Source organism: Neomonachus schauinslandi, chromosome 2 (assembly GCF_002201575.2).
Source record: "Neomonachus schauinslandi chromosome 2, ASM220157v2, whole genome shotgun sequence".
Classification (NCBI taxonomy): Eukaryota; Metazoa; Chordata; class Mammalia; order Carnivora; family Phocidae; genus Neomonachus; species Neomonachus schauinslandi.
The window spans coordinates 141,244,536-141,268,043 of record NC_058404.1 but is presented as its reverse complement, the minus strand read 5'-3'; the positions used below and the strand labels follow the sequence as shown (position 1 = coordinate 141,268,043).

Below are 23,508 nucleotides of genomic sequence, written 5' to 3'. Positions count from 1 at the left end.
TTACATTATAAACTTTTTAAAAACATTTGATGGTCTGTGAATTATTATTAATTCCAAATTAGTGGCATCAGTAAATTTATTATGAAACATTGATTCCTCCTGTGAGTGAATGAAGTCTTACTCTTCCTATTATTTTCTTATATTACAGGACAAGATCCCACTAGTATAGTATAAAAACAAGTAAATAAAAGAGAGTGTTCTAAAGCAACTATATACTTTAAAAATATGTGTGTCATTGTTCTGTTTCAGTTTAGAAACTTTCTGTTCTTTTAATTTATTAATATGTACCCCTTCAAATCACTATGTTTGTATCCTTTGGATAATTAGAACATAAAATCTTGAATGATTTTGAATGAGGAACACTTGTAAAAACTTCACTAAATAGTATTGAAATTTTGAGGAATATCTTTAAAATATGCATTATGTAATAGACTGGCTTTGACGTGAACAGTTACCATAGCATTAAAGGAAAAGCAGCTGTAGCCCTTTTACAGTCATATAAATAACCAGATTTTGAAGACTTTTAAATGATAAAGATATCGGCAGATAAAACCTATGCTCCTTTTCTAAAAGGAAAAAAACAGGGTAAGACAGCTCAGATTTACATTTATACCAAATCATGCCAAGACCTAATTTAACTAGTGTTTCTTGTTCAGGTTTCAAAAATACTTGGATCTTTGACACAATATAAAGGCAGTGTCTTTGATGTGCTTTTTCTTCTTTTTAAAGTTGTAGACATGGTTCATTCATAGGCTTGTATCACTATGCTTTGCTTATGTAATAGTGAATTGTTTTGTGGCAAGAAATATTGTTAACCTGGCAGCTGATAAAAGCTGAAGTATATTGTAACAAAAATAAAAAAGTTCAGGGTAAGGGAATATAAACATAGTAAAATCTTGTGTTGAAATCAGAGCCTCCAGTTTTAGTGAACATGTTACAACAGGAAAAGTCAATGTGTTGAAGTTCAGTTAAACAAGATGTAGATAATATAGTATGCGGAAATTGAAGGCTTATTTTATAGCAACGAGGCCCATAAACTGTGAAAGTGGCAAGTGAAGATTATTGCTTAAATCAGTTAGATAGAAGCCATAGTTGGATAAAAAGTGGTAGCCCATTGGCTCATAGCTCACTACCACTTGCCCTCCTCCTTTTCTTGCATTCCTTCCAGTTGATAATTAACTTTTCATTTGTTGTATTATTTCTGGTGTACTACAGTGTGCTGTCTCATAGGTAAGGGAATTATAAAGAGAAGAAAATAAACTGTAGAATGTAAAAGTCAAATTCTGTACTTGTTAGTTCTCATTAAAAAAGAAGGAAGTAGATTGGAGATAGATCTTAGATCTTCAAGAGTATGGGGCTAAGAAAGAGGAGAGAGAAACAAATATTTATCCAGAACCCAATATGTGCCAGCATTCTGCTTGATGCTTTATTGTGAGAGATGTGTATTTAACTGGGATGAATAATCCTTGTAGTATGTTATGTTACATCCTTTGGATGGATAGTCATCAGTGTTATTACCAGTAGGAGTATTAGGTCAAGAATCATTTATTATTATTTCCAATTTTCTTACCTATATTGTCATGAAATTAGAAGATAATTTCCCAGAACTTTTGGGAATTGAAGGTGTGACTTTCCCCTTCTATCAGATATAAATAATAGCATAAAAAAACCCATACCATTTGAAAAAAACTGCTAACTTTTCTTTTTAATTCATTGCATTAACTCAATAATGTAGGGATCATTGATTAATAGAATAACATGATGAAAAATATGAGTGTGTCGTAACATGTAAAAGGGGAGTACACTGACTTGCTTTCCTTTCTTAATCCATTTGTTAATAAGTAGTTGTCAGTATACTGCATACACAGCTTTCTTTTGTTAACTTTACTTCAAAGACCAGTGATAAGTTTGATAGCTTTTACTGCAGTCTGTTTTTATCCAAATGCTGGGAGAGGACATTGAATGGATCTGAAAGATGATTCCTTGTGAGTGTCATCAGTGTTACTTTCAAACAAATAACATTCACTAATACAGTATATATAGTAAACAATAAAACACCAATAAGACCCTTTATGAATTATTAAATATATTAAATAGAAACACAAAATTAAGCATTTTCCAAATAGCTTTAGCATAAGCAATGATGAAAGCTGCTGTTGCCTGAGAGCACCCTCCTTCCCCCCATTTAGATTTTGGTAAACATAGGAATTTTTCTTTTTAATTTTATTTATTTGAGATAGAGCACGAGCGAGGCAGGGAGGGGCAGAGAGAGAGGGACAAGCAGACTCCTCACTGAGCAGGGAGCCCGACGCGGGGCTCAATCCCAGGACCCTGAGATCATGACCTGAGCTGAAGGCAGATGCTTAACTGACTGAGCCACCCAGGGGCCCTGAAAGTTAGGAACTTGTTAAAGTAATGTAAAGCATAACTCATACCACAACTTGTCTTTTGCATGAATTTTTATATATTTGGAGACAAATAATGTATTCTAATACAGCAGTTGGCAGACAGTGGCTCTGCGAGTCTGTTTTTGTACCACTTGTGAGCTTAGAATGATCTTTTAAAGGGTTGTGGAAAAAAAAGGGAATATGCAGCAAAAATCATATGTGGCTTTAAAAGCCTATAATATTTACCATCTGGTTCTTTGCAGAAAAAGTTTCCCGACCCTAAAATATAAATACATAACACAAAAGCCTGAAGATCTGGTTCCAGGTGATATGGTGTAATCACATGACAACCTGTCTCTCGCACTGAATGCAGCTATTATAAAACCTGGACAGAATGCATGGAGTAGCTATTTGAAGACTCTGAAAAGGGGCACCTGGGCAGCTCAGATGGTTAAACGTCTGCCTTCGGCTCAGTCATGGTCCCGGGGTCCTGGGAGCGAGCCCCGCATCGGGCTCCTGGCTTAGCAGGGAGACTGCTTCTGCCGCTCCCCCTGCTCATGATCTCTCTCTCTGTATCTCTCTGTCTCAAATGAATAAATAAAATCTTAAAAAAAAAAAATGAAGACTCTGAAAAGTAAATAGTAACAGGCAAATTACGGAAGACCAGAATTTGAAGTACCACCACTCACCACTGGTGGTGAGTTTGCCATTTTTCTCCTTGTGTTGTCACATGAACTGGTCTCACCATAGCCTGAAACTGGGAAGTGGACATTGGCACAGGCAGAGAGAGCTTCAGGAGAAGCCCTTTACTTCAGGCTTGAGAAGTAGAGATCATGGATCCTAGTGGGGACAATTGGTGCAGGAAAGGGTACAGGTATCTAAAATTTGAGAAGGGGGAACCTTCCTTTCTGACTGGAGGATCTGTGGTCCCAAGAGGGGGGGCATACTGTCTTTGCTTCTTTTCTCTGTCCTGTCAGTTGGCCCCCAATGCAGGAGCAGTTACAGAGAGTAAGTGGCAAAATAGGGTAAATAAAGCCCCAGCTTTCTGGCCAGGGTTCCAAAAGGAGGGCCTTAGGGAACCAGAAAGTACTGGGAAGATCAAGGAGGGGGGGGAACCGGGGAAAGGGACCTCATAAAAATTATTTATGAACTACTGGAGATGAAATTAATGGAGATGACAGAGGAAAGAAAGAAAGATCATAGGAATTATCCAATCTGAAAAGCAAAGACAAAAGATTGGAAAAAAAAGAAAGCCTTGGGGTCCTATGGGCCAATAACAAAGATGTAACTTTCCTCTTGTGTCCCAGAAGGAGAGGAAGCCCAATGTGGGGCTTGAACTCATGACCCTAAAGAGTCAGATGCTTAACTGACTGAGCCACCCAGGTGCCCTTAGAGTTGAAACATTTAAAGTGAAATCAGAACTTACATTCACACAAATATCTGAACACATGTTTATAGGAACTGTATTGAAAAGCATCAAAAGCTGGAAAAAAAACTCAGTTGTCCTATATATGAATGGATTAAAAAACCCCATCTGGTATATCATACAATGGAATACTACTCAGTGACAAAAAGGGTGTGAACTATTGATAGAACAACTTAAGTGAACCTCAAAAAGGTTACATTCTATAACCCAAGTGAAAGGAGTCTCAAAAGGTTATGTATTGACACCAAAGCACAGGCAACAGAAGAAATAAATGCGGCTTCATCAAAATGTAAAACTTCTGTGCATCTAAGATCACTATCAGCAGAGTAAAAAGGCAACCAACTGAATGGCAGAAAATATCTGCAAATCATATATATGGTAAGAGATTTGTATCTAGAATATATGAAGAACTCTTACGCAGTAGTCCCCCTTGTCTGTGGTTTCGCTTTCCAGTTTCAGTTCCCCACAGTCAACTGCGGTCTGGAAGTAGATGGTCCTCCTGACGCATTGTCAGGAGGTCAGTAACAGTTTAACACTATGTCACAAGGCCTGTGTCACTCACCTCACTTCATCTCACCATGTAGGCATTTTTTTTTTTAAAGATTTTATTTATTTGTTTGAGAGAGAGAGAATGAGAGACAGAGAGCATGAGAGGGAGGAGGGTCAGAGGGAGAAGCAGACTCCCTGCCGAGCAGGGAGCCCGATGCGGGACTCGATCCAGGGACTCCAGGATCATGACCTGAGCCGAAGGCAGTCGCTTAACCGACTGAGCCACCCAGGCGCCCCATGTAGGCATTTTTTAAAAAGATTTATTTATTTATTTCAGAGAGAGAGACAGCAGGCAGTGGGGAGAAGCAGAGGGAGAGGGAGAGAAAGAGACTCTCAAGCAAACTCTGCTGAGCGTGGAGCCCGGCACAGGGTTTGATCTCACAAACCTGAGCTCATGACCTGAGCCAAAATCAAGAGTCAGACACTTACCTGACTGAGCCACCCAGGTGCCCCACCATTAGGCATTTTATCATATCACAGCATCACAAGAAGGGTGAGCATAGTACAGTAAGATATTTTGAGAGACAGACCACATTCATGTAACTTTTATTGCAGTATATGATTATAATTATTTTATTATTTTTCATTTCTTACTGTGCCTAATTTATAAGTTAAACTTTATCTAGATATGTATGTATAGGAGAAAACCTAGTATAGAGGTTTGGTACTATCTGCAGTTTCAGGCATCCACTGGGGGTCTTGGAACGTTAGTGGGGGGACCACTGTAACTCAATAATAAAGTGATGAGTAATTCAAAAATGAGCAAAGGATCTCAATACACATTTCTCAAATAAGATATACAAATGGCCAATAAAGACATGAAAAGAGGCTGAGCATCATTAGCCAACAGGAAAATGCAAATTAAAACCAAGATGAGATACTGCTTCATACTTACTGGGATGGCTATTATAAGTGTTGGCGAGGATACAGAGAAATTGGGACCCTTGTGCATTGGTGGTGGGGATATAAAATGGTGCAGTTGCTGTGGGAAATGACATGACAGTTCCTCAAAAAATTAAAAATGGAATTACCATAGATCCATAGATTCTAGTTATAGATAATATACCCCAAAGAATTGAAAGCAGGAACTCAAACAGGTGTATGTACAGCCATGTTCATAGCAGCATTTTTCAAATAGCCGAAAAGTGGAAGTACCCCAGTTGTCCATGACAGATGAATGGATGAACAAAATGTATATTCAGGCGTACTTGGCGATACTGCAGGTTCAGTTCTAGACCACTGCAGTAAAGTAAATACTGCAGTCAAGTGAGTCAAATGAATTTTTTGGTTTCCTACTGCATATAAAAGTTATGTTTATACTATACAGTGGTCCTTTAAAGTGTGAAGTAGTATTATGCCTAAGAGAACAATGTGCATACCTTAATTAAAAATTATTTTATTGCTAAGAAATCCTAGCCATCATCTGAGCTTTCAGTGAGTTGTAATCTTTTTGATGATGGAGGGTCTTGCCTTGATGTTGATGGCTGCTGACTGATCAGGGCAGTGCTTGCTAAAGGTGAGGTGGCTGTGGAAATTTCTTAAAAGCAGTCAGCTGTGAAGTTCCTTGTATCGATTGACTCTATAACAAATATAATAGTGAAAAAGTTTGAAATATTGTGAGAATTACCAAAATATGACAGAGATATGAATTGAGCAAATGCTGTTGGGAAAATGGTGCCGGTAGACTTGTTCAATAGAAGGTTGCCACAAACCTTCAATTTGTGAAAAACACAGTATCTGTGAAGTACAATAAAGTGAAGCTCAAGGAAACGAGGTATGCCTGTATGTACAATGGAATATTACTCAGTCTTAAAAAGGAAGGAAATTCTGACACGTGCTATATATAACATGTGTGAACCTTGAAGACATGCTAAATGAAGTAAACCAGTTGACAAAGGATAAATACTCTTATGATTCCACTTGTTTGAGGTACCTAGAGCAGTCATTTTCATAGAGACAGACAACAGAATGGTGGTTGCCAGGGCCTGGGGGCAGGGGAGAATGGAGAACTAGTGTTGAACAGGTACAGTTTTAGACGAGGAAGATGGAAGAAGTTCTGGAGATGGATGGTGTTGAGAGTAGCACAACAATGAGAATGTACTTAATGCCACTGAACCGCATACTTCAAAACAGTTAAAATGGTAAATTTTATGCTGTGTATATTTTACCTACCACACTTTTAAAAAAATTACAAAGGAAAGAAAAAAAGGTTACATACTGTTACTCCATTTGTATGACATTTTTGGGAAGACAACGCTGTAGTGACAGCAAGTTAGGAGTGGCTATGAGAGATCAAATGAAGGTTTTTTGGTTGTTTATCATATATTATGGTGGTGGTTCCTCAAATGTATGTGTGAGTTAAAATTCATGGAACTGTACACCTAAAAAAGGCCAATGTAACTGCCTTTTAATCTTGAAAATATAATTAAAAATTATCTAAGCTGTAACAACAGAATTAGCCTGTTGCAGCTGTGGTGGTGGTGAGGGCGGGGGTTTCGCTCTTTCCTCCACTATCACTATGAATGAGTCTCATTTCAAAAAAACATGAAGAAGTAAAGTATGCCTTGTAATTTGTAGCATCATAAAGCCCTGGTTTTGTAATTTTAAATGCTAAACTGAAACTAATTTTTTTATTAACAAGTACATAATAAAATATTTGAAAAATATTAAATAGTATAAGAATATAAAATTCATTCAAAGATTGCGTTTGGTAACGTTGCTATCATACTATATATTAACTTTTGTATTCTCATTTTCCTTAAATACTGTTTCTTGAATACTTTTCCAAATTACTAAAATTCTTGCAAGATATAATTTTAATAGGTATATTGTCATGTCATGTAGATATCTCATAATATATTCAGCCTTATTCCTTTTCTTGGGCATTTGGACTGTTTCTGGTATCTCTCATCATGTATATCATTCCTGTGAACATAAGTGCATGTCTTTCATATGTACAGAAATACAGTTCTGTATATAAATGTGTAACTCTTTATTGAAAAGTCTGAATTTAGTGGGATCCAAACATGGAATGGTTTTCTCCGCTCTCTTGATTCTAGCTGTGCCACGAGTACTTTTTCCTTTCTCTGTTCCCTTCTCTGGCATGTGAGGTAGATCTCACAATTCCAGTGACTGCCAGTAATTAAAAGTGCAGTCTGATCCAGTTCCTAGGCAAAGATTTCTCTTGCCCAGTTTGGAACCAGGCTTTTATGGCCCATGTGATCTAAAGTGAGGCGGGCTTTATTAAGTTTTCACTCACACCTCCTCCCACTGTAGACATGAAGAGTGCTACAATGACTTGATTCAGTTCTGAAATACCTTGCCCCAATCGCCTTCCCAGGCTTGACTCCTCTGGGGTTAGAGGCCTGACAAAGGGAATAAGGGAGAAGAGGCACATGCCTCTGCTTACCTAACTATATTTCTTGTCCCCACATTGATTATTGCTACTTCTCTGGCTAGCCCTTTATTGGCTTGATGTCCTTCATAGCACATGTTCAGCCAGCTAGTCTCCCCTCCTGACAGGTGCCCCCTATCTCTGCAGAGTAGCTGCTTGAAGCCTTGCCTCCTCACTTGGCCTGCTTCTACTCAGGTGGATGTTGATTATAATAGGACCTTTTTGGCTCCTTTAATTGTTGGCATCTTTCTTTAGAGTATAGGGTACTACATGCCTTTTTTTGCTTTCAGTTTTAGGACCTAATCATCAGTCCTGAAGAAGCTTCCAGAAAAGCCCCATACAACATCTTCTTCCAAACACATATCTAAGCTTAGGACAGCTGTTAAAACAGTTGCTAAACATTTTTCCTCCTGTTACTTTAAATGGCAATGAAATACTTAGCCTGACAAAACATTTTTTTTTTTGCTTCATCTGCATAGTAGGTAGATACATAGTAAAAGTCTCTCAGCACCTAACAAAGCTTTCTGTTAACAGAACAAAAATCTTTTTTGATCTGGCAAAAATTAGTGGTTGTTTTTGCCCATTCACTTCCTCAAACATCCTTCAGTCTGTCTTCCACACCAGAGGTCTGCAGGCTGGCCTGTGAACCATTTCTAGCTCTTTACCTGTTTTTGTAAGGCACGTTTCATTGGAGCACAGTTGTGCTCATTCGTTCATGTATTGTCCTTCTTTCGTGCTAAAAAGGGCAGAGTTGAGTAGTTGCAACACAGACTGGCCTGCAAAGCCCAAAATACTTGCTGTCTGACCATTTATAGAGAAAGTTTGCCAGTTCCTGTTTTACCTCCTTCCTGTGGAATTCTTCCTAAAACCTAGATCAGATATACCATTTGTCTGCTGAGAAACATTAGTTTCTCACTGCTTGCAGTTCTAAATAAAATCTTTAGCTTTACATTCAAATCTTTCTGTGGTCTCCAATCACTATGTCAAGTTCAAATTCAGTATTTCTTGCTATTTTCAGTGATTCAGGCTGAAGATTGGCAGCTTACAGGCTGAATTTGGTCCCCATACTTATTGGGTCCATATAGTGGTTTTGTTTTGTTTTCTTGAATCAGCATTTAAAAACTAGATGATATCACAAAGAAATTCAGATTTCTAGTTCTTGACAAGTCAGGAATTCTGTTAACCCTGGCCCCACAGCCCTCAGTGTAACAGTCTATTAGTGCTGAGTAGCTTCCTGCCTCCCCCATATGGAGTGGTACTGTCCACTTCTGCACAGCCTGCATCACCCAGGTGTTGTAGCCATATTGCACCCAAACCTAGTCCTCCTCAATCCTGCACATTACCTGCTCTGGCCACTGTAGGCATTTGAGTTTGCAACGCTGGGCCTAGATATAGTGAGCCACGTTATGGTCACCTGTTCTACCTTGTTATCACATTATCTCATGCTACACCTTCTGCCTAGAAGATCCTCATTGTCCCTGAAAATTCTTCATCCTTTAAGACTCAGTTAATCTTTAAGACTCACATGCCCCCTTCTTTGGGTAGCCTTCTCTGTCAAAGTCAGTCACTTCTTCCTCTGTGCCTTGGTGCTACGTTGTTCATATAGTTAGAGTGGCACCTGTGATGTTGTATTTTAATTACCAGTTTGTAAGTTTCTTGAGGGCAAAGTTTGTATCTTATTCATCTTTTGTTCCTAGTTCCCAGCATGATGATGGATAGAGTGGGAGCCAAAAAAGGTTGCTGAATTATATGGTGTTACCACCTAAAAGCTTGGAAGGTAGTAAAGGATTCATTTGGTAGGGAGAAAAATTCATATTTTTCCCACCTAAATGCATCTTCTTTTCCATTAAGCATTTCACTTAGTTTCCTCTTTTTCTACCCTATGTTTATAACAAACTCATTTGTGTTTTCCAGGCAACTGATACTTCATTTTTCATAAGGGTTACCAACACTTAAAAACTGTGTCCAGGGTTAGATTTCTCTGCCTTTAGTTAGAGCTCATGCACACAGCTGCTGAGCTGCTCTTTACCAGGGGTATGTGCCCTTGGATAGGTTACAAAGTTTTCCAAGTCTCAGTTTCTAATGGTAAAAAAGGAATTGCAGTAGTTCCTATCTCAAAGGATTCTTGGGAGAAATGAATGAGAATATTTACATAATGCTTAGAATAGAGCTTGGCACAGAGTATTTACTCAATAAATAGAGCTGCTCATTCAATCAATTATTCTTATTACTTTCCTTAATGTTGTGTAGGAGGCACACAGATTATCTTCCCTTTTCTTGGTTGTGACTGTTAGGAGTCATGGTGATTAAGACCATTGGCCCATCTGCAGAAACTGTATGCCAGGCCATCCTTTATTTAATCTTAGAACGTTGCATTTGGAAGAGATTTTGGGGATCAGATGTTCTAACAGGTGCTTGCCAAAGGAGCAGTCCTCTCTCCAGTTTCCAGTTAGAGATGCTCATTCATCTATGGGCTATCAGAACATTTCAGTGACAGCAGCTGACCACTTTGGGGAGGATCATGTGATTGTTAAAAAATCATGTGAACATTGCTTGTTGTTGTCGTTTGTTTGTTTCTTAGTTTTATTCCCCTGTAAAAGGTAAATAATTAAGTCAAATCCTTTTTCTACACTGTAGTCCTTAGTCCTCCAAAATGTTTTAAGACTTAACCTTTTGTCTAGCAGTTCTCCAAGTGTGACTAGAGATTCCCCCCTCCCACCCCCCCTCTCACAACCCACAATTTGTTTCCCAGAGGCAGGAGTCCCTCATGGTTTGTCTCCCTCTCTGATTTCTTCTCATTCAGTTTTCCCTCCCTTCCCCTATGATCCTCTGCACTATTTCTTATATTCCACATCTGAGTGAAACCATATGATACTTGTCTTTCTCTGATTGACTTATTTCACTTAGCATAATACCCTCCAGTTCCGTCCACATCGTTGTAAGCGGTAGGTATTCATTTAGGGAATTATTTCTGACATAATAAAAGATGTTAAGCAGAAGGTAGGATTCAGTAAGATAGTCTTTTCTTGAAACCATATCTGCTACAGAATGAGGAATAACTATCTTGTCCTGTAGTGGGCAGTCACTTTAGCTAAACATAAATAGTATTGTAACTAGATACTCAATTAGATGTAATTGTACTGTAATTAGATACTCAAATGCACATGTATGCACATGTGCAAATATGATGCTTACCATAGTTCAGGGTCCACCAATCCCAGTTTTTTTTTTTTTCCTTTGGTGTACCAAGTCTTATGCTTTGATACTGAGAATCTAACAGATAATAAATCATCTCAAAATGGTCCATCCTTACCTTTGTAAGATTACAAATTGTTATTGCATGAGAGCACCATGAAGTGCAGAGTAACTGAGATAGAGGTAGAGAAGCAAGCAAATGTTGCTTTCCTGAGTTATCTCTAGGTTATTTTCAGACCAAATACATTTCCTATGCAAATTTTGATAAAATTCATGCATGCATACTTTTTTTGACCATAATTAACATCAGTAGCCAATTAAGTAATCACATTTTATGGTTTAGATAAACCATAAAATATATAGATTTTTCATAATTTTATATAACATCTAAAAAAAAGGTAAAATGAAGTACTACGGTTATAAATATTTTAAAATTCAACAGAGGACACAGTACTAAAGATTAGAGGTGCTAAAATTTGGACAAAAATGTAAACTGTGTTCGAAGACATTTTTATATATTTTAGAACTTAATGAAATCCTTGAAGTCATCCTAATAATGAAAGTCACAGAGGAAGTATATGTTGCGTGTGTTTAGCATCTTATTTTAGCTAACTGTAAGCAGTATAAGTCCACAAAAGTATTGTTTGATATATTAGTTCAGTGTATTATAGTATAACAGTGTAGAGCATAACTTAATTGTAAATAGGAAAAGCATATGTTGGACATCTTGCTTTTTCTTGTATCTATTACTTTCCCAAATTTAGGGTAGCTATAGGTCTTTAACAAAGGGTGAAGGAACTTCTAGGGCTGTGGTGGTTACTTCAGTTGATAATAGAAAGAAGGACAATTTGATTAATGTGGAGAATTAAGAGAGGAATGAATGGAGACACATGTTGATACCATTAGTTTTTGTTTTACTTTGTTTTGTTTTGTTTTTTAACATAGCAGGTGCTTTTCCTGCCAGTGAACTACTTGATTAAAGCTGTAAGTTCTCTGGACTTAAGAAGGTGAATTAAGCATTGCTTGATTTTTTTTTTTTTCTCTCAGAACTCCCACTTACGGATTGGCTTAAGTGAAAATTCCTCCAGTAATGTCCAAACCTTCTCATTTAGGGTTTGATCTTGTATCATGTCCAAGTGAGTGTCAAATGTTGTCTGGTGATGATGAGAATATTTTTTTTTCATGAGGAATTCTCTTCATGCTTACAGAGCACATTTCTCACAGGGGTCTCAGAGTCCCTGGAAAATAGAAACCTTGCTTGAACTTGAACTATTACCATGTGATTTTTTTTTTTTTTTTTTGCCAGTTACGCTATTACGAGTTTTACATGAATTTTTAAAAAATTGATTCGTTTGGTAAAGTGTAAAATCCTTTAAACATTGGGATGTAATATAACTGATTTTTTTTTTTTTTAAGATTTTATTTATTTGACAGAGAGAGACACAGCGAGAGAGGGAACACAAGCAGGGGGAGTGGGAGAGGGAGAAGCAGGCTTCCCGCAGAGCAGGGAGCCCGATGTGGGACTCGATCCCAGGACTCTGGGATCATGACCTGAGCTGAAGGCAGTCGCTTAACCAACTGAGCCACCCAGGCGCCCGTAATATAACTGATTTTAACTGGTATATTTTAGAAGAGTAACATGCATTGAATTTGAATGATAAACATAAGCACTTTCCAAAGTTGTGAGCTAGGTTTTATGAATAGGGCTTGTTCACTATATATTTACTTACTATAATTTTCACTGAATAGCAGGATATTTGTTATTGCATAGAGTGTTACCATAGCATCCTGAAGATGTCTCTGTATCAGATATGTGTTGTGTGAATGTGTGTGGTTAAGTAGTCTTATTTTGTACTCCTGAAAGCATGAATTTCTAAGCATTTTCTTAGTTTCCTTTAAAAGTAAATCAATAACAGAGGTGCCTGAGTGGCTCAGTCGGTTAAGTGTCTAACTTCCACTCAGGCCATGATCTCTGGGCACCATGTCAGGCTCTGCTCTCAGCATGGAGTCTGCTTGTCCCTGTTGCCCAACTCCCCTTGCTTGTGTTCTCTCTCAAATAAATAAAATCTTAAAAAATAATAATAAAAAATAAAAGTAAATCAACAAAAAACTTCAAGAAAATATCCCTAAAACCTTGGGTGTAGGGATCAGGGGATGGTGTATTCTGCCTCAGGATGTGCTTTGGGGAAAATACTTGGAAATCAAGGAATCTCAAGTAGAGCAACTTCAAAATACTTTACTAAGACATGTTCCGTAAGATAATTAAGTCTTGACCTGTAAAGACATGTGAATGTAGCATTCTAAAAGAAGAGTTACAGAAGTTTTTTTCTTTCACAGTAATGTCTCCTAATAGATTGCATTAGTTGAATATTTGAAAAACACTAAAATAAATACTTGTACAGTTACCAGAAGTTGTATTATCTTCTCACTTTCACATTATTGTTATATATCCTTTCATTTCAGCTGGATATGCTAAGTAACCAGATAGCTGCGAATCTGCAAGCAGTCATCAGTGAAGTTTGTAAGCACAGACCACTCAGTTTGGGTAAGTGATTTGCTGGGGCATACTTCCCTAGAGCTCTGGGATTCTTTAAAAATGTAAAATATTAAGAAAACAATCAAGTTAATAGCAAGTACAATATCCAATAGCAGCAATATTTTCAGGGATTAAATAAATAAAATTTAACTATCCAAAGGATTGCTAATCCCCTTATTAACAAGTTATAGTTGTTTGGAGAGGAGATCTCTTTAACGTGAATAAGGAATACATCCTGAAATCTTTGTAAATTCCATTATTTCTACCATTAAATGTAATAAACGTTGAAAGAAAGCTGTAACTGATTGCCTTAATCTTGCAATGGCGTTAAATAGAAACTAAAATCAGGGGCGCCTGGGTGGCTCAGTTGTTGAGCGTCTGCCTTCGGCTCAGGTCATGATCCCAGGGTTCTGGGATCGAGCCCTGCATCGGGCTCCCTGCTCAGCAGGGGGGGCCTGCTTCTCCCTCTCCCGCTCCCCCTGCTTGTGTTCCCTCTCTCGCTGTGTCTCTCTCTGTCAAATAAATACATAAAAGATCTTAAAAAAAAAAAAAGAAATAAAATCATTTATGAAATATTTTTTGGCTAGATCATTCACTTTATCACTGGAACTAGCAATTGTCTTTTTTAATCTTACTTATTTTTTAAAAAGAACAAAGTTTTTAATCATGTCATGAGAGTCACTTCTTATAAACAGGGTGGTTCATGGAGAGCAGTGAAACTTGATTGAGATGTGGGAGCTGTTTCGTAGGCTGGGAACACAGAGCCAGACCCTTATTGTCACATTATGTGCCAAGCATGTTGTCTCCTCAGACGAATTTCACTCCTGGCTGGTTGCAGCCCAAAAAGGGTTCATTATACTCAGTAGACTCTTCATTTATAGACTTAACATGATAGGACTCTGTCAGGTTTAGTTTTATAACCAAGTGTGTAATTAAAACATAATCCTAAGCTATTTTTTACCTTCTTTGGGAGTTAGCACACTGGTGAATAAATACCTCACTTGTTAATTCTGCTGCCATAGATATGATCGTGGTACTTAGTAATTGTATGTGTATGCATTCTTATATTCCATGGAGCACTGATTTCAGTATAGGATCTTCTGAGACTATGGCAGGAATGAAATGATGGACAGCAAATCTCTAAAAGCAGTGTGTCCTCTTTTTGCCATTTTTTAAATTGCAGTGTAGTTAACATACAATATTCTTTTAGTTTCAAGTGTACAATGTAATAATTCAACATTTGTATACATTGCAAACTGATCACCACCATAAGTCTAGTTACCGTCTGTCACCATACAAAGTTAATACAGTAACACTGACTTTATTCCCTGTGCTGTACATTATATCCCTTTGGCTTATTTATTTCATAACTGAATGTTTGTACCTCCTGATTCCCTTCACCCATTTTGTCCCCTCCCCCAAATCCCTTCCCCCCAGCACCCACCACCCTGTTCTCTGTATCTATGAGACTGAGTTTGGTTTGGTTTTGTTAGTTTGTTTTGTATTTTAGATTTTACTTAAAATGAAATCGCTGATGCTTGTCTTTCTCTCTCTGACTCATTTCACTTAGCATAGTATCCTCAAGGTCCATTACTGTCACAAATAGTAAGATTTCATTTTTTAAGATGCCTGAGTAGTATTCCATTGTGTGTGCGCGCGTGCGCGCGCATGCGCGTACGTGTGTGTGTGTGTGTATACACCACATCTTTATTCATTCATGTATGGATGGACACTTAGGTTGTTTCCATATCTTGGCTAATGTAAATATGCTGCAAGGAACACAGGGGTGCATGTATCTTTTCAAACTAGTGTGTTCATTTTCTTCCAATATATACCCAAAAGTGGAATTGCTGGATCATATTGTCATTCTCTTGGTGATTTTTTGAGGAATCCTCATTCTCTTTTCCAGTGTCTGCCCTAATTTACATTCCCACTAACAGTGCATGAGGGTTCTTTTTTTCTCCACATCCTTGCCAACCATTATTTTTGATAATAGCTACTCTGACAGGTGTGAGGTGATAACTCGTGGTTTTGATTTGCATTTCCCTGGTGATTAATGATGTTGAGCTTCTTTTCATGTGCCTGTTATCCACTTGTATGTCTTTGAGAAAATGTCTATTTAGATTCTGTGCCCAATTTTAAATTGGATTTTTTTGGTTATTGAGTTGTGTGAGTTCTTTACAAATTTTAGATATTAATCCCTTATTAGATATATGATTTGCAAATACCTTCTTCTATTCACCAGCTTGCCTTTTGATTTTGTTGATGGTTTCCTTTGCTGTTCAGAGCTTTTTAGTTTGATGTAGGCCCATTTGTTTATTTTGTTATTTTTGCCCTTTGTAGTCATCAAAAAAAACCCCTGCTAAGACCAATGTTGAGGAGCTTACCAAATGTGTTTTCTTCTAGGAGTTTTATGCTTTCAGGTCTTACTTTCAAGTCTTTAATCTATTTGAGTTAATTTTTGTATGTGGTGTGGGGTATTGGTTCAGTTTCCCTCTTTTGCATGTAGCTGTTCAGTTTTCCCAACACCATTTATTAAAGAGACTGTCCTTCCTCCATTGTATATCCTTGCCTCCTTTGTTGTGGATTAATTGACTATATATGTATGGTTTTATTTCTGGGCTCTCTATTCTGTTCCATCAATCCATATGTCTTTTTATGTCAATACCATACTGTTTTAATTACTGTAGCTTTGTAGTATAGTTTAAAATCAGGAGGCTTGATATCTCTTTCTTTGTTCTTTCTCAAGATTGCTTTGGCTAGGGCGCCTGGGTGGCTCAGTTGGTTAAGCGACTGCCTTCGGCTCAGGTCATGATCCTGGAGTCCCTGGATCGAGTCCCGCATCGGGCTCCCTGCTCGGCAGGGAGTCTGCTTCTCCCTCTGACCCTCCTCCCTCTCATGCTCTCTGTCTCTCATTCTCTCTGTCTCAAATAAATAAATAAAATCTTTAAAAAAAAAAAAAAAGATTGCTTTGGCTATTCAGGGTCTTTTGTGGTTCCATACAAATTTTGGAATTATTTGTTCTATTTCTATGAGGAATACTATTGGAATTTTGATAGGGATTGCTTTGAATTTATAGATTGCTTTGGGTAATATGTACATCCTAACAATATTAATTCTTCTAATCCATGAGCATGGAATATCTATTTCTTTGTATTATCTTCAGTTTCTTTCATCACTGTCTTGCAGTGTCCAGTATACTAATCTTTCACCTTCTTTATTAGATTTATTCCTAGGTATTTTATTCTTTTCAGTGCAATTGTAAATGGGATTGTTTTCTTAATTTCTCTTTCTGGTAATTTGTTGTTAGTGTATAGAAACAATTGATTTTTGTATATTGATTTTGTACCCTGCCACTTTACTGAATTTTTTTATTGGTTCTAATAGTTTTTTGGTGTAGTCTTCATCTTTTTTTATATATAATATCATGTCTTCTGCAGACATGGACAATTTTACATCTTCCTTTCCTATTTGGGTGCCTTTTTTTTTTTCTTTCTTGCCTAAGTTCTGTGACTAGGTATTCCAATGCTATGTTGAGTAATAGTGGGGAGAGTGGGCATCCTTGTCTCGTTCCTGATCTTAGAGGAAAAGCTTCCAGCTTTTCATCATTTAGTATGATATTAATTGTGGGTTTGTATATGACCTTTATTATGTTAAGGTGTGTATGTTCTCTCTTTAATTGCTTTGTTGAAAGTTTTTATTGCAAATGGATGTGACTTTTGTCAGATGCTTTTTCTGCATCTATTGAGGTGATCATATTTTTATTTTTCATTTTGTTAATCTGTATCACATTGATTGATGTACACATGTTGAACCATCCTTTCATCCCTGGAATAAATCCCACTTAGTTATGGTGTATAATTCTTTTAATGTATATTTGAATTTGGTTTGCTAATATTTTGTTGAGGATTTTTGCATATGTGTTCATCAGGGTTATTGACCTGTAATTTTCTTCTTTTTTTTGTGGCGTTGTTGTCTAATTTTGGTATCAGGGTAATGATACTGGCCTCATAAAATGAGTTTGGAAGCATTCTGTCCTCTTCAGTTTTCTGGGAGAGCTTAAGAAGGCTAGGTACTAAATCTTCCTTGAATGTCTGTTAGAATTCACCAGTCAAGCCATCTGGTCTTGGGTTTTTGTTTGTTGGGAAGTTTTTGATTACTGATTCATTCAGTCTCTTTGCTATTATCAGTCTGTTCAGATTTTTTGTTCTTCCTGATTCAGTCTTGGAAGTTTGTTTGTTTCTAGGTATTTGATAATTTTTGCTAGCTTGTCCAGTTTGTTGGCATGTAATTGTTCATAGTAGTCTCTTGCGATCCTTTGTATTTCTGTGGTATCAGTTAAAATACTCTTTCATTTCTGATTTTATTTATTTGAGCCACCCTTTTTTTTTCTTAGTGAGTCTAATTAATGGTTTGTCAATTTTGTTTATCTTTTCAATGAACCAGCTCTTAGTTTCATTCATCTTTTCTATTGCCCTTTTAGGTCTATTTCATTTCTTTCTTTTTTTTCCATTTATTTCCGCTCATATCTTTATTATTTCTTTCCTTCTGCTAACTTTGTTTCATTTGTTCCTCATTTTGTAGTTCCTTTAGGTTTTAAAGTTAAATTGTTTGAGATTTTTCTTGTGTTTTTGAGGTAGGCATGTGTTGCTATGAAATTCTCTCTTAAAACCACTTCTGATGCATCTCATAGATTTTTGTATGTTATATTTCTGTTTTCTTATGTCTCTAGGTATTTTAAAAATTTTCCTTTTATTTCTTTGATGACCCATTGTTGTAGCATGTTATTGAATCTCCATGTTTATGTGGTTTTTCCAGTCTTCTTCTTGTAATTGATTTCTAGTTTCATACCATTGTGGTCAGAAAAGATTCTTGATATGATTTCAGTCTTAAATTTACTGAGAGTTGGTTTTTTTATTTTTATTTTTTATTATGTTAGTCACCATACATTACATCATTAGTTTTTGACGTAGTGTTCCGTGATTCATTGTTTGTGTATAACACCCAGTGCTCCATGCAATAAGTGCCCTCCTTCATACCCATCACTGGGCTAACCCATCCCCCTACCCCCCCTCCTCTCTAGAACCCTCAGTTTGTTTCTCAGAGTCCATAGTCTCTCATGGTTGGTTCGTCTACTGAGAGTTGTTTTGTGGCCTAACCCATGATCTGTCCTGGAGAATGTTCCATGTGCACTTGACAAGAATGTGTGTTCTGTTTTGGATGGAATGTTCTGTATAAATCTATTAAGTCCATCTGGTCTAATGTGTTGTTTAAGCGTGATCTTTCCTTATAGATTATCTGTGTAGGTGATGTAACCATTGATGTAAGTGGAGCGTTAAGATCCCCTACTATTGCTGTCAATCTCTTCCTCTAGGTCTGTTAATATTTGCTTTATGTATTTTGGTTCTCCTATGTTGGGTGCATAAATATTTATACATGGTATATCTTCTTGCCAGGTTGACTCTTTTATCTTTATGTAATGCCTTTCTTTGTCTTTTATTACAATCTGTTTTAAAATCTATTTTGTTGGGTAAGTTCAGTTACACCAACTTTATTTCCATTTGCATGGAGTATCTTTTTCCATCCCTTTACTCTCAGTCCTTACTTTTTTTTTTCTTAGATTTTATTTATTTAGTTGACAGAGAGAGAGAGAGCACAGAAACAGAGGGAGAGAGAGAAGCAGGCTCTCTGCTAACAGGGAGCCTGACGCGGGGCTTGATCCCAGGATCCTGGAATCATGACCTGAGCCGAAGACAGACGCTTAACGGACTGAGCTACCCAGGCACCCCTCAGTCCTCACTTCTTTTTTTTTTATTTTTATTTTTTAAAGATTTTATTTATTTATTTGAGAGAGAGAATGAGATAGAGAGAGCATGAGAGGGGGGAGGGGCAGAGGGAGAAGCAGACTCCCCGCTGAGCAGGGAGCCCGATGCGGGACTCGATCCCAGGACTCCGGGATCATGACCTGAGCCAAAGGCAGTCACTTAACCAACTGAGCCACCCAGGCGCCCTCAGTCCTCACTTCTGAACTGAGTCTCTTGTAGGCAGGTGAGTATAGATGAGTCTTGTTTTTGTTTGTTTGTTTTTAAAGATTTTACTTATTTGTCAGAGAGAGAGAGCGCAAGCAGGGGGAGTGGCAGGCAGAGAGAGAAGCAGGCTCCCCGCTGAGCAAGGAGTCTAACGCGGAACTCGATCCCAGAACCCTGAGATCATTACCTGAGCTGAAAGCAAATGCTTAACCAACTGAGTCACCCAGGCATCCCTTGTTTTTGTTTTTAAATCCATTCAGCCACTGTCTTTTGATTGAGGATTTAGTCCATTTACATTTAAAGTAATTATTGATAGGTGTGTAGTTATTGCCATTTTGTTAATTGTTTTCTGAGTGTTTTTGTTGTTCCTCTTTGTTTCTTCTCTTTCTCTCTTTTCTTCTGGTTTGATAATTTCCTTTAGTGGTATGTTTAGGTTCCTTTCTCATTTTCTTTTTATATTTGTGGTAAGTTTTTCTCTTTGTGGTTACCATGAGGTTCACATACACCATTCTATGTATATAGCAGTCTGTTTTCAATTGGTAGCTTAAAACTTAATTGAAATTTATTCCAGAACCTACATTTTAATCGCACCCTCTGTATTTTATGGTTTTTATGTCACATTTTATACTTTTTTCATTTTATGTATCCCTTAACTAATTATTATAGTTTTAGTTAGTTTTGCCACTTTTGTCTTTTGACTTTTATGCTAGCTTTATAAGTGAGTAAATGTACTACCTTTACAACATATTTTCCAGTGAGATTTTTACTTTAGTATGTTTTCTTACTATTATTAGTACTCTTTTCTTTCAGCTTAAAGAAGTTCCTTTGACATTTCTTGTAAGGTTGGTTTAGTGATCATGAACTCCTTTAGCTTTTACTTATCTGAAAAACTCTATCTCTCCTTCTATTTTGAATGATAACCTTCTTCGTAGAGTATTCTTGGTTGTAAGTTTCTGTCCTTTAAACACCTTGAATATGTCCCATCAGTCACTTTTGGCCTTCAAAGTTTCTTCTGAAAAATTTGCTATTAGCTTTATGGGGTTTCCTTTGTATGTGTCAAGTTGTTTTTTTCCTACTGCTTTTAGGATTCTCTCTCTCTCTCTCTCTCTTTTTTTAAAGATTTTATTTATTTTACAGAGAGAGACACAGTGAGAGAGGGAACACAAGCAGGGGGAGTGGGAGAGGGAGAAGCAGGCTTCCTGCTGAGCAGGGACCCCGATGCAGGGCTTGATCCCAGGACCCTGGGATCATGACCTGAGCCGAAGGCAGACGCTTAATGACTGAGCCACCCAAGCACCCTAAGATTTTCTCTTTAACTTTTGACATTTTAACTATAACATGTCTTGGTGTAAATCTCTTTGGTTTTATCTTATTTGGAACTTTCTGACCTTCTTGGATCTGGATGTCGATTTCCTTCCTCAAGTTAGGGTTTTCAGTTATTATTTCTTTGTATAAGTTTTCTGCCCCTTTCTTTTCCTTCCAGGACCCCTGTAATGAGAATGTTATTCTGCTTGATGTTGTTCTATGTGTTCCTTAAGCTATTTTCACTATTTAAAATTCATTTTTCTTTTTGTTTCCCTGTCTGGGTGAGTCCATTGCTGTGTCTTCCAGGTTATTGATCTGTTCTTCATCCAGTCTGCTGTTGACCCCCTCCCGTGTAGTTGTCAGTTCAGTAATTTTATTCTTCAGCTCTATTCTTCAGTGATTTTTGTTTGGTACTTTCTTTTTTTTTTTGTTTGGTACTTTCACATATTTTTCTCTCTCTTTGTTGAAGTTCTCCTTGTGTTCGTTCATTCTTCTCCTGAGTAAGCATCTTTATGACAATTAGTACTTTGATCTCTTTATCAGGTAGATTATGTATCTCCATTTCATTAAGGTCTTTTTCTCAGGTTTTGCTTTGTTCTTTCATTTGGAACATATTCCTCTATCTCCTAATTTGGCCTGATTCTGTGTGTTTTTATGTATTGAAATAGCTCCCTCTCCCAGTCTTGAGGGAGTGGCCCTGTGTACAAGATTTTCTGTGGGGTTTAGAAGTAGGAGGGAGCCACACGCTCAAGGGGCATCCCCTGTATAGGCTTCACACACCTGCCAGCTGTGTGGGGGGTTTGGTGGGATGGGTGTGGGGTGCTTGTCTGTCTGTGGCACGGTAGGAATGAGGTAGCAGGGGTGGGGTCTCACCTGGCTGGCTGTGCAAAAGGTTGCGTTTTTGGGTGGGGCTGCTCACCTGGCTGGTTGTGGTTTGGCTGCAGCACAGCAAGGTAGTCGTGCATGGGGCTCTTGCCCACCAGCTGTGCTTTGGCTGTGGCACGGGGGTGCAGAGCATGCCCAGTGGCATTAGCAGATTAGAGTGGGATTGCCAGCATGGCTGTTGCAAGCACTGGCATTAGCAGGGTTGAATGAGATTGCAAAAATGGCATCCACCTGCACTTTCATCCGCAGAGAGAGTCTCAGCAGGTTCCTACTTTCCAGCAGTTGCTTTAAGATTAATAAGGGGATTTACTTCACATACGGTCTAGAGGCTTTTCAAACTGCTTCTTTTGCACCAGGTTGTGGAGTGAGTTTGTGTGTGATCCCTTTAAGAAATTCTCTGTTCTTTCCAGTTCTGTGGTTCTCCTGGATACACTCTGTTGGTTTTCAAAGCCATATATTTTGGGAGCTCATCTCTCTGGTTCAGGACACAGTGGTTGGGGTGCCTGGTGTGGGAGACAAAACCCTTGGTCCTCAGGGAAAAGTTCTGTATTTTTGAAATCCTTCCTGATTGTCAGTCACCTTGCCTGGGATGGGGTTTTTCAGAGAGTGTTGTCTCTGACTTTCCTGCCTGTCTCAGTGCAGCCCTTTTATCCTTTGTTATGGATGTGCTGCTCATCTGGTCTTCAGGACTTTTTCGAGGATTTTATTCCATATGTAGTTGTAGATTTGCTGTGTCTGTGGGAGGTGAGTTAAGGATCTTCTTATGCTGCCATCTTGAACTATCCATCTTTTTTTTGCCATTTTAAATGAAGTCCCTCAATTGTTCTTATGAAAAAGAACATTAAAGCTTTTTAATTTTTAGGGAATTTTACTGAATGTTTGGTAACACAGAAATAGCATCAGTGCTGTTTCAAATAAATATTTAGAATATTGCCATCAAATGTAAATATCATCACCTGCTCCCTTCACTTTCAGCTTTGCAGTAAAATAAATTCTAGGTGGTCATCTTCTGGAAGAGAGAAATGAATTATTACAGAATATGTAGTTTCAAGGATAAATCTCTAGTATGCTAGAGTACAGTTTGTCTTCTACTTTAGACATGAGAGGATATTCCTTATAATTCAAAATATTAGTTCAGTAATATCAGTACTTTTCAAGGAGAAAATATAACATGAGTTTTATAAGGTTTGTCGTATGTTTCTATTTGCTCATATGTTTATGGAATAAAATAAAAGTTGATTCTTGTGTTTGTTTCCAGGACCTTTCGTGGTACGAGCTTTCCTTCGTACTTCAACAAGTGAAGGTTTGTTACTAAAGATCAAGCCATTGTTGCCTAAAGAAGTAGAAACCGAAGAAAGTAACAAAGAAGATGCCTAACAATGTGATATTTTGAAATTATTTTCAGTGGATTAAGAAGCAACAAAGAAAATTATAAAACTGTATATAATTTCTACATTTGGTGTCTTGTTATTTCTCAATCCTCATACTTGACAGTGAATTTTAACACTTGGAAAATCTTACAACAACACTTTTTTTTTTTTTTTAAAGATCTTATTTATTTATTTGAGAGAGAGAGAGCACGAGCAGGGTGAGGGTCAGAGGGAGAAGCAGGTTCCCTTTTGAGCAAGGAGCTTGATGCGGGACTCCATCCTGGGACTCCAGGATCATGACCTGAGCCAAAGGCAAACACTTAACTAACTGTTTCAGTTAGTTAAGGCGCCCCACAACAACACTTTCAAAAATAAGAAAATAAAATTTTCTCTGTCTGAACTTGTATTTTAAATCCTATTAAATTGTCTTCC

General features: G+C 37.6%; 1 protein-coding gene across 2 annotated transcripts in view; it reads left to right on the top strand.

The window, feature by feature from the left end:
* MRPL1 (mitochondrial ribosomal protein L1) overlaps positions 1-23,161 on the top strand; it is a 91,526-nt gene extending 68,365 nt beyond the window's left edge. The window contains exons 8-9 of one of the 2 annotated variants that reach the window (XM_021702363.1): positions 13,415-13,496; positions 22,965-23,161. In XM_021702363.1, coding sequence (XP_021558038.1) covers positions 13,415-13,496; positions 22,965-23,083 — 201 coding nt within the window. In that variant the 3' untranslated portion in view covers positions 23,084-23,161. The remainder of the gene's footprint in view (positions 1-13,414; positions 13,497-22,964) is intronic. The other variant, XM_021702364.1, reaches the window with a different exon arrangement.
* The last annotated feature ends 347 nt before the right edge of the window (positions 23,162-23,508 follow it).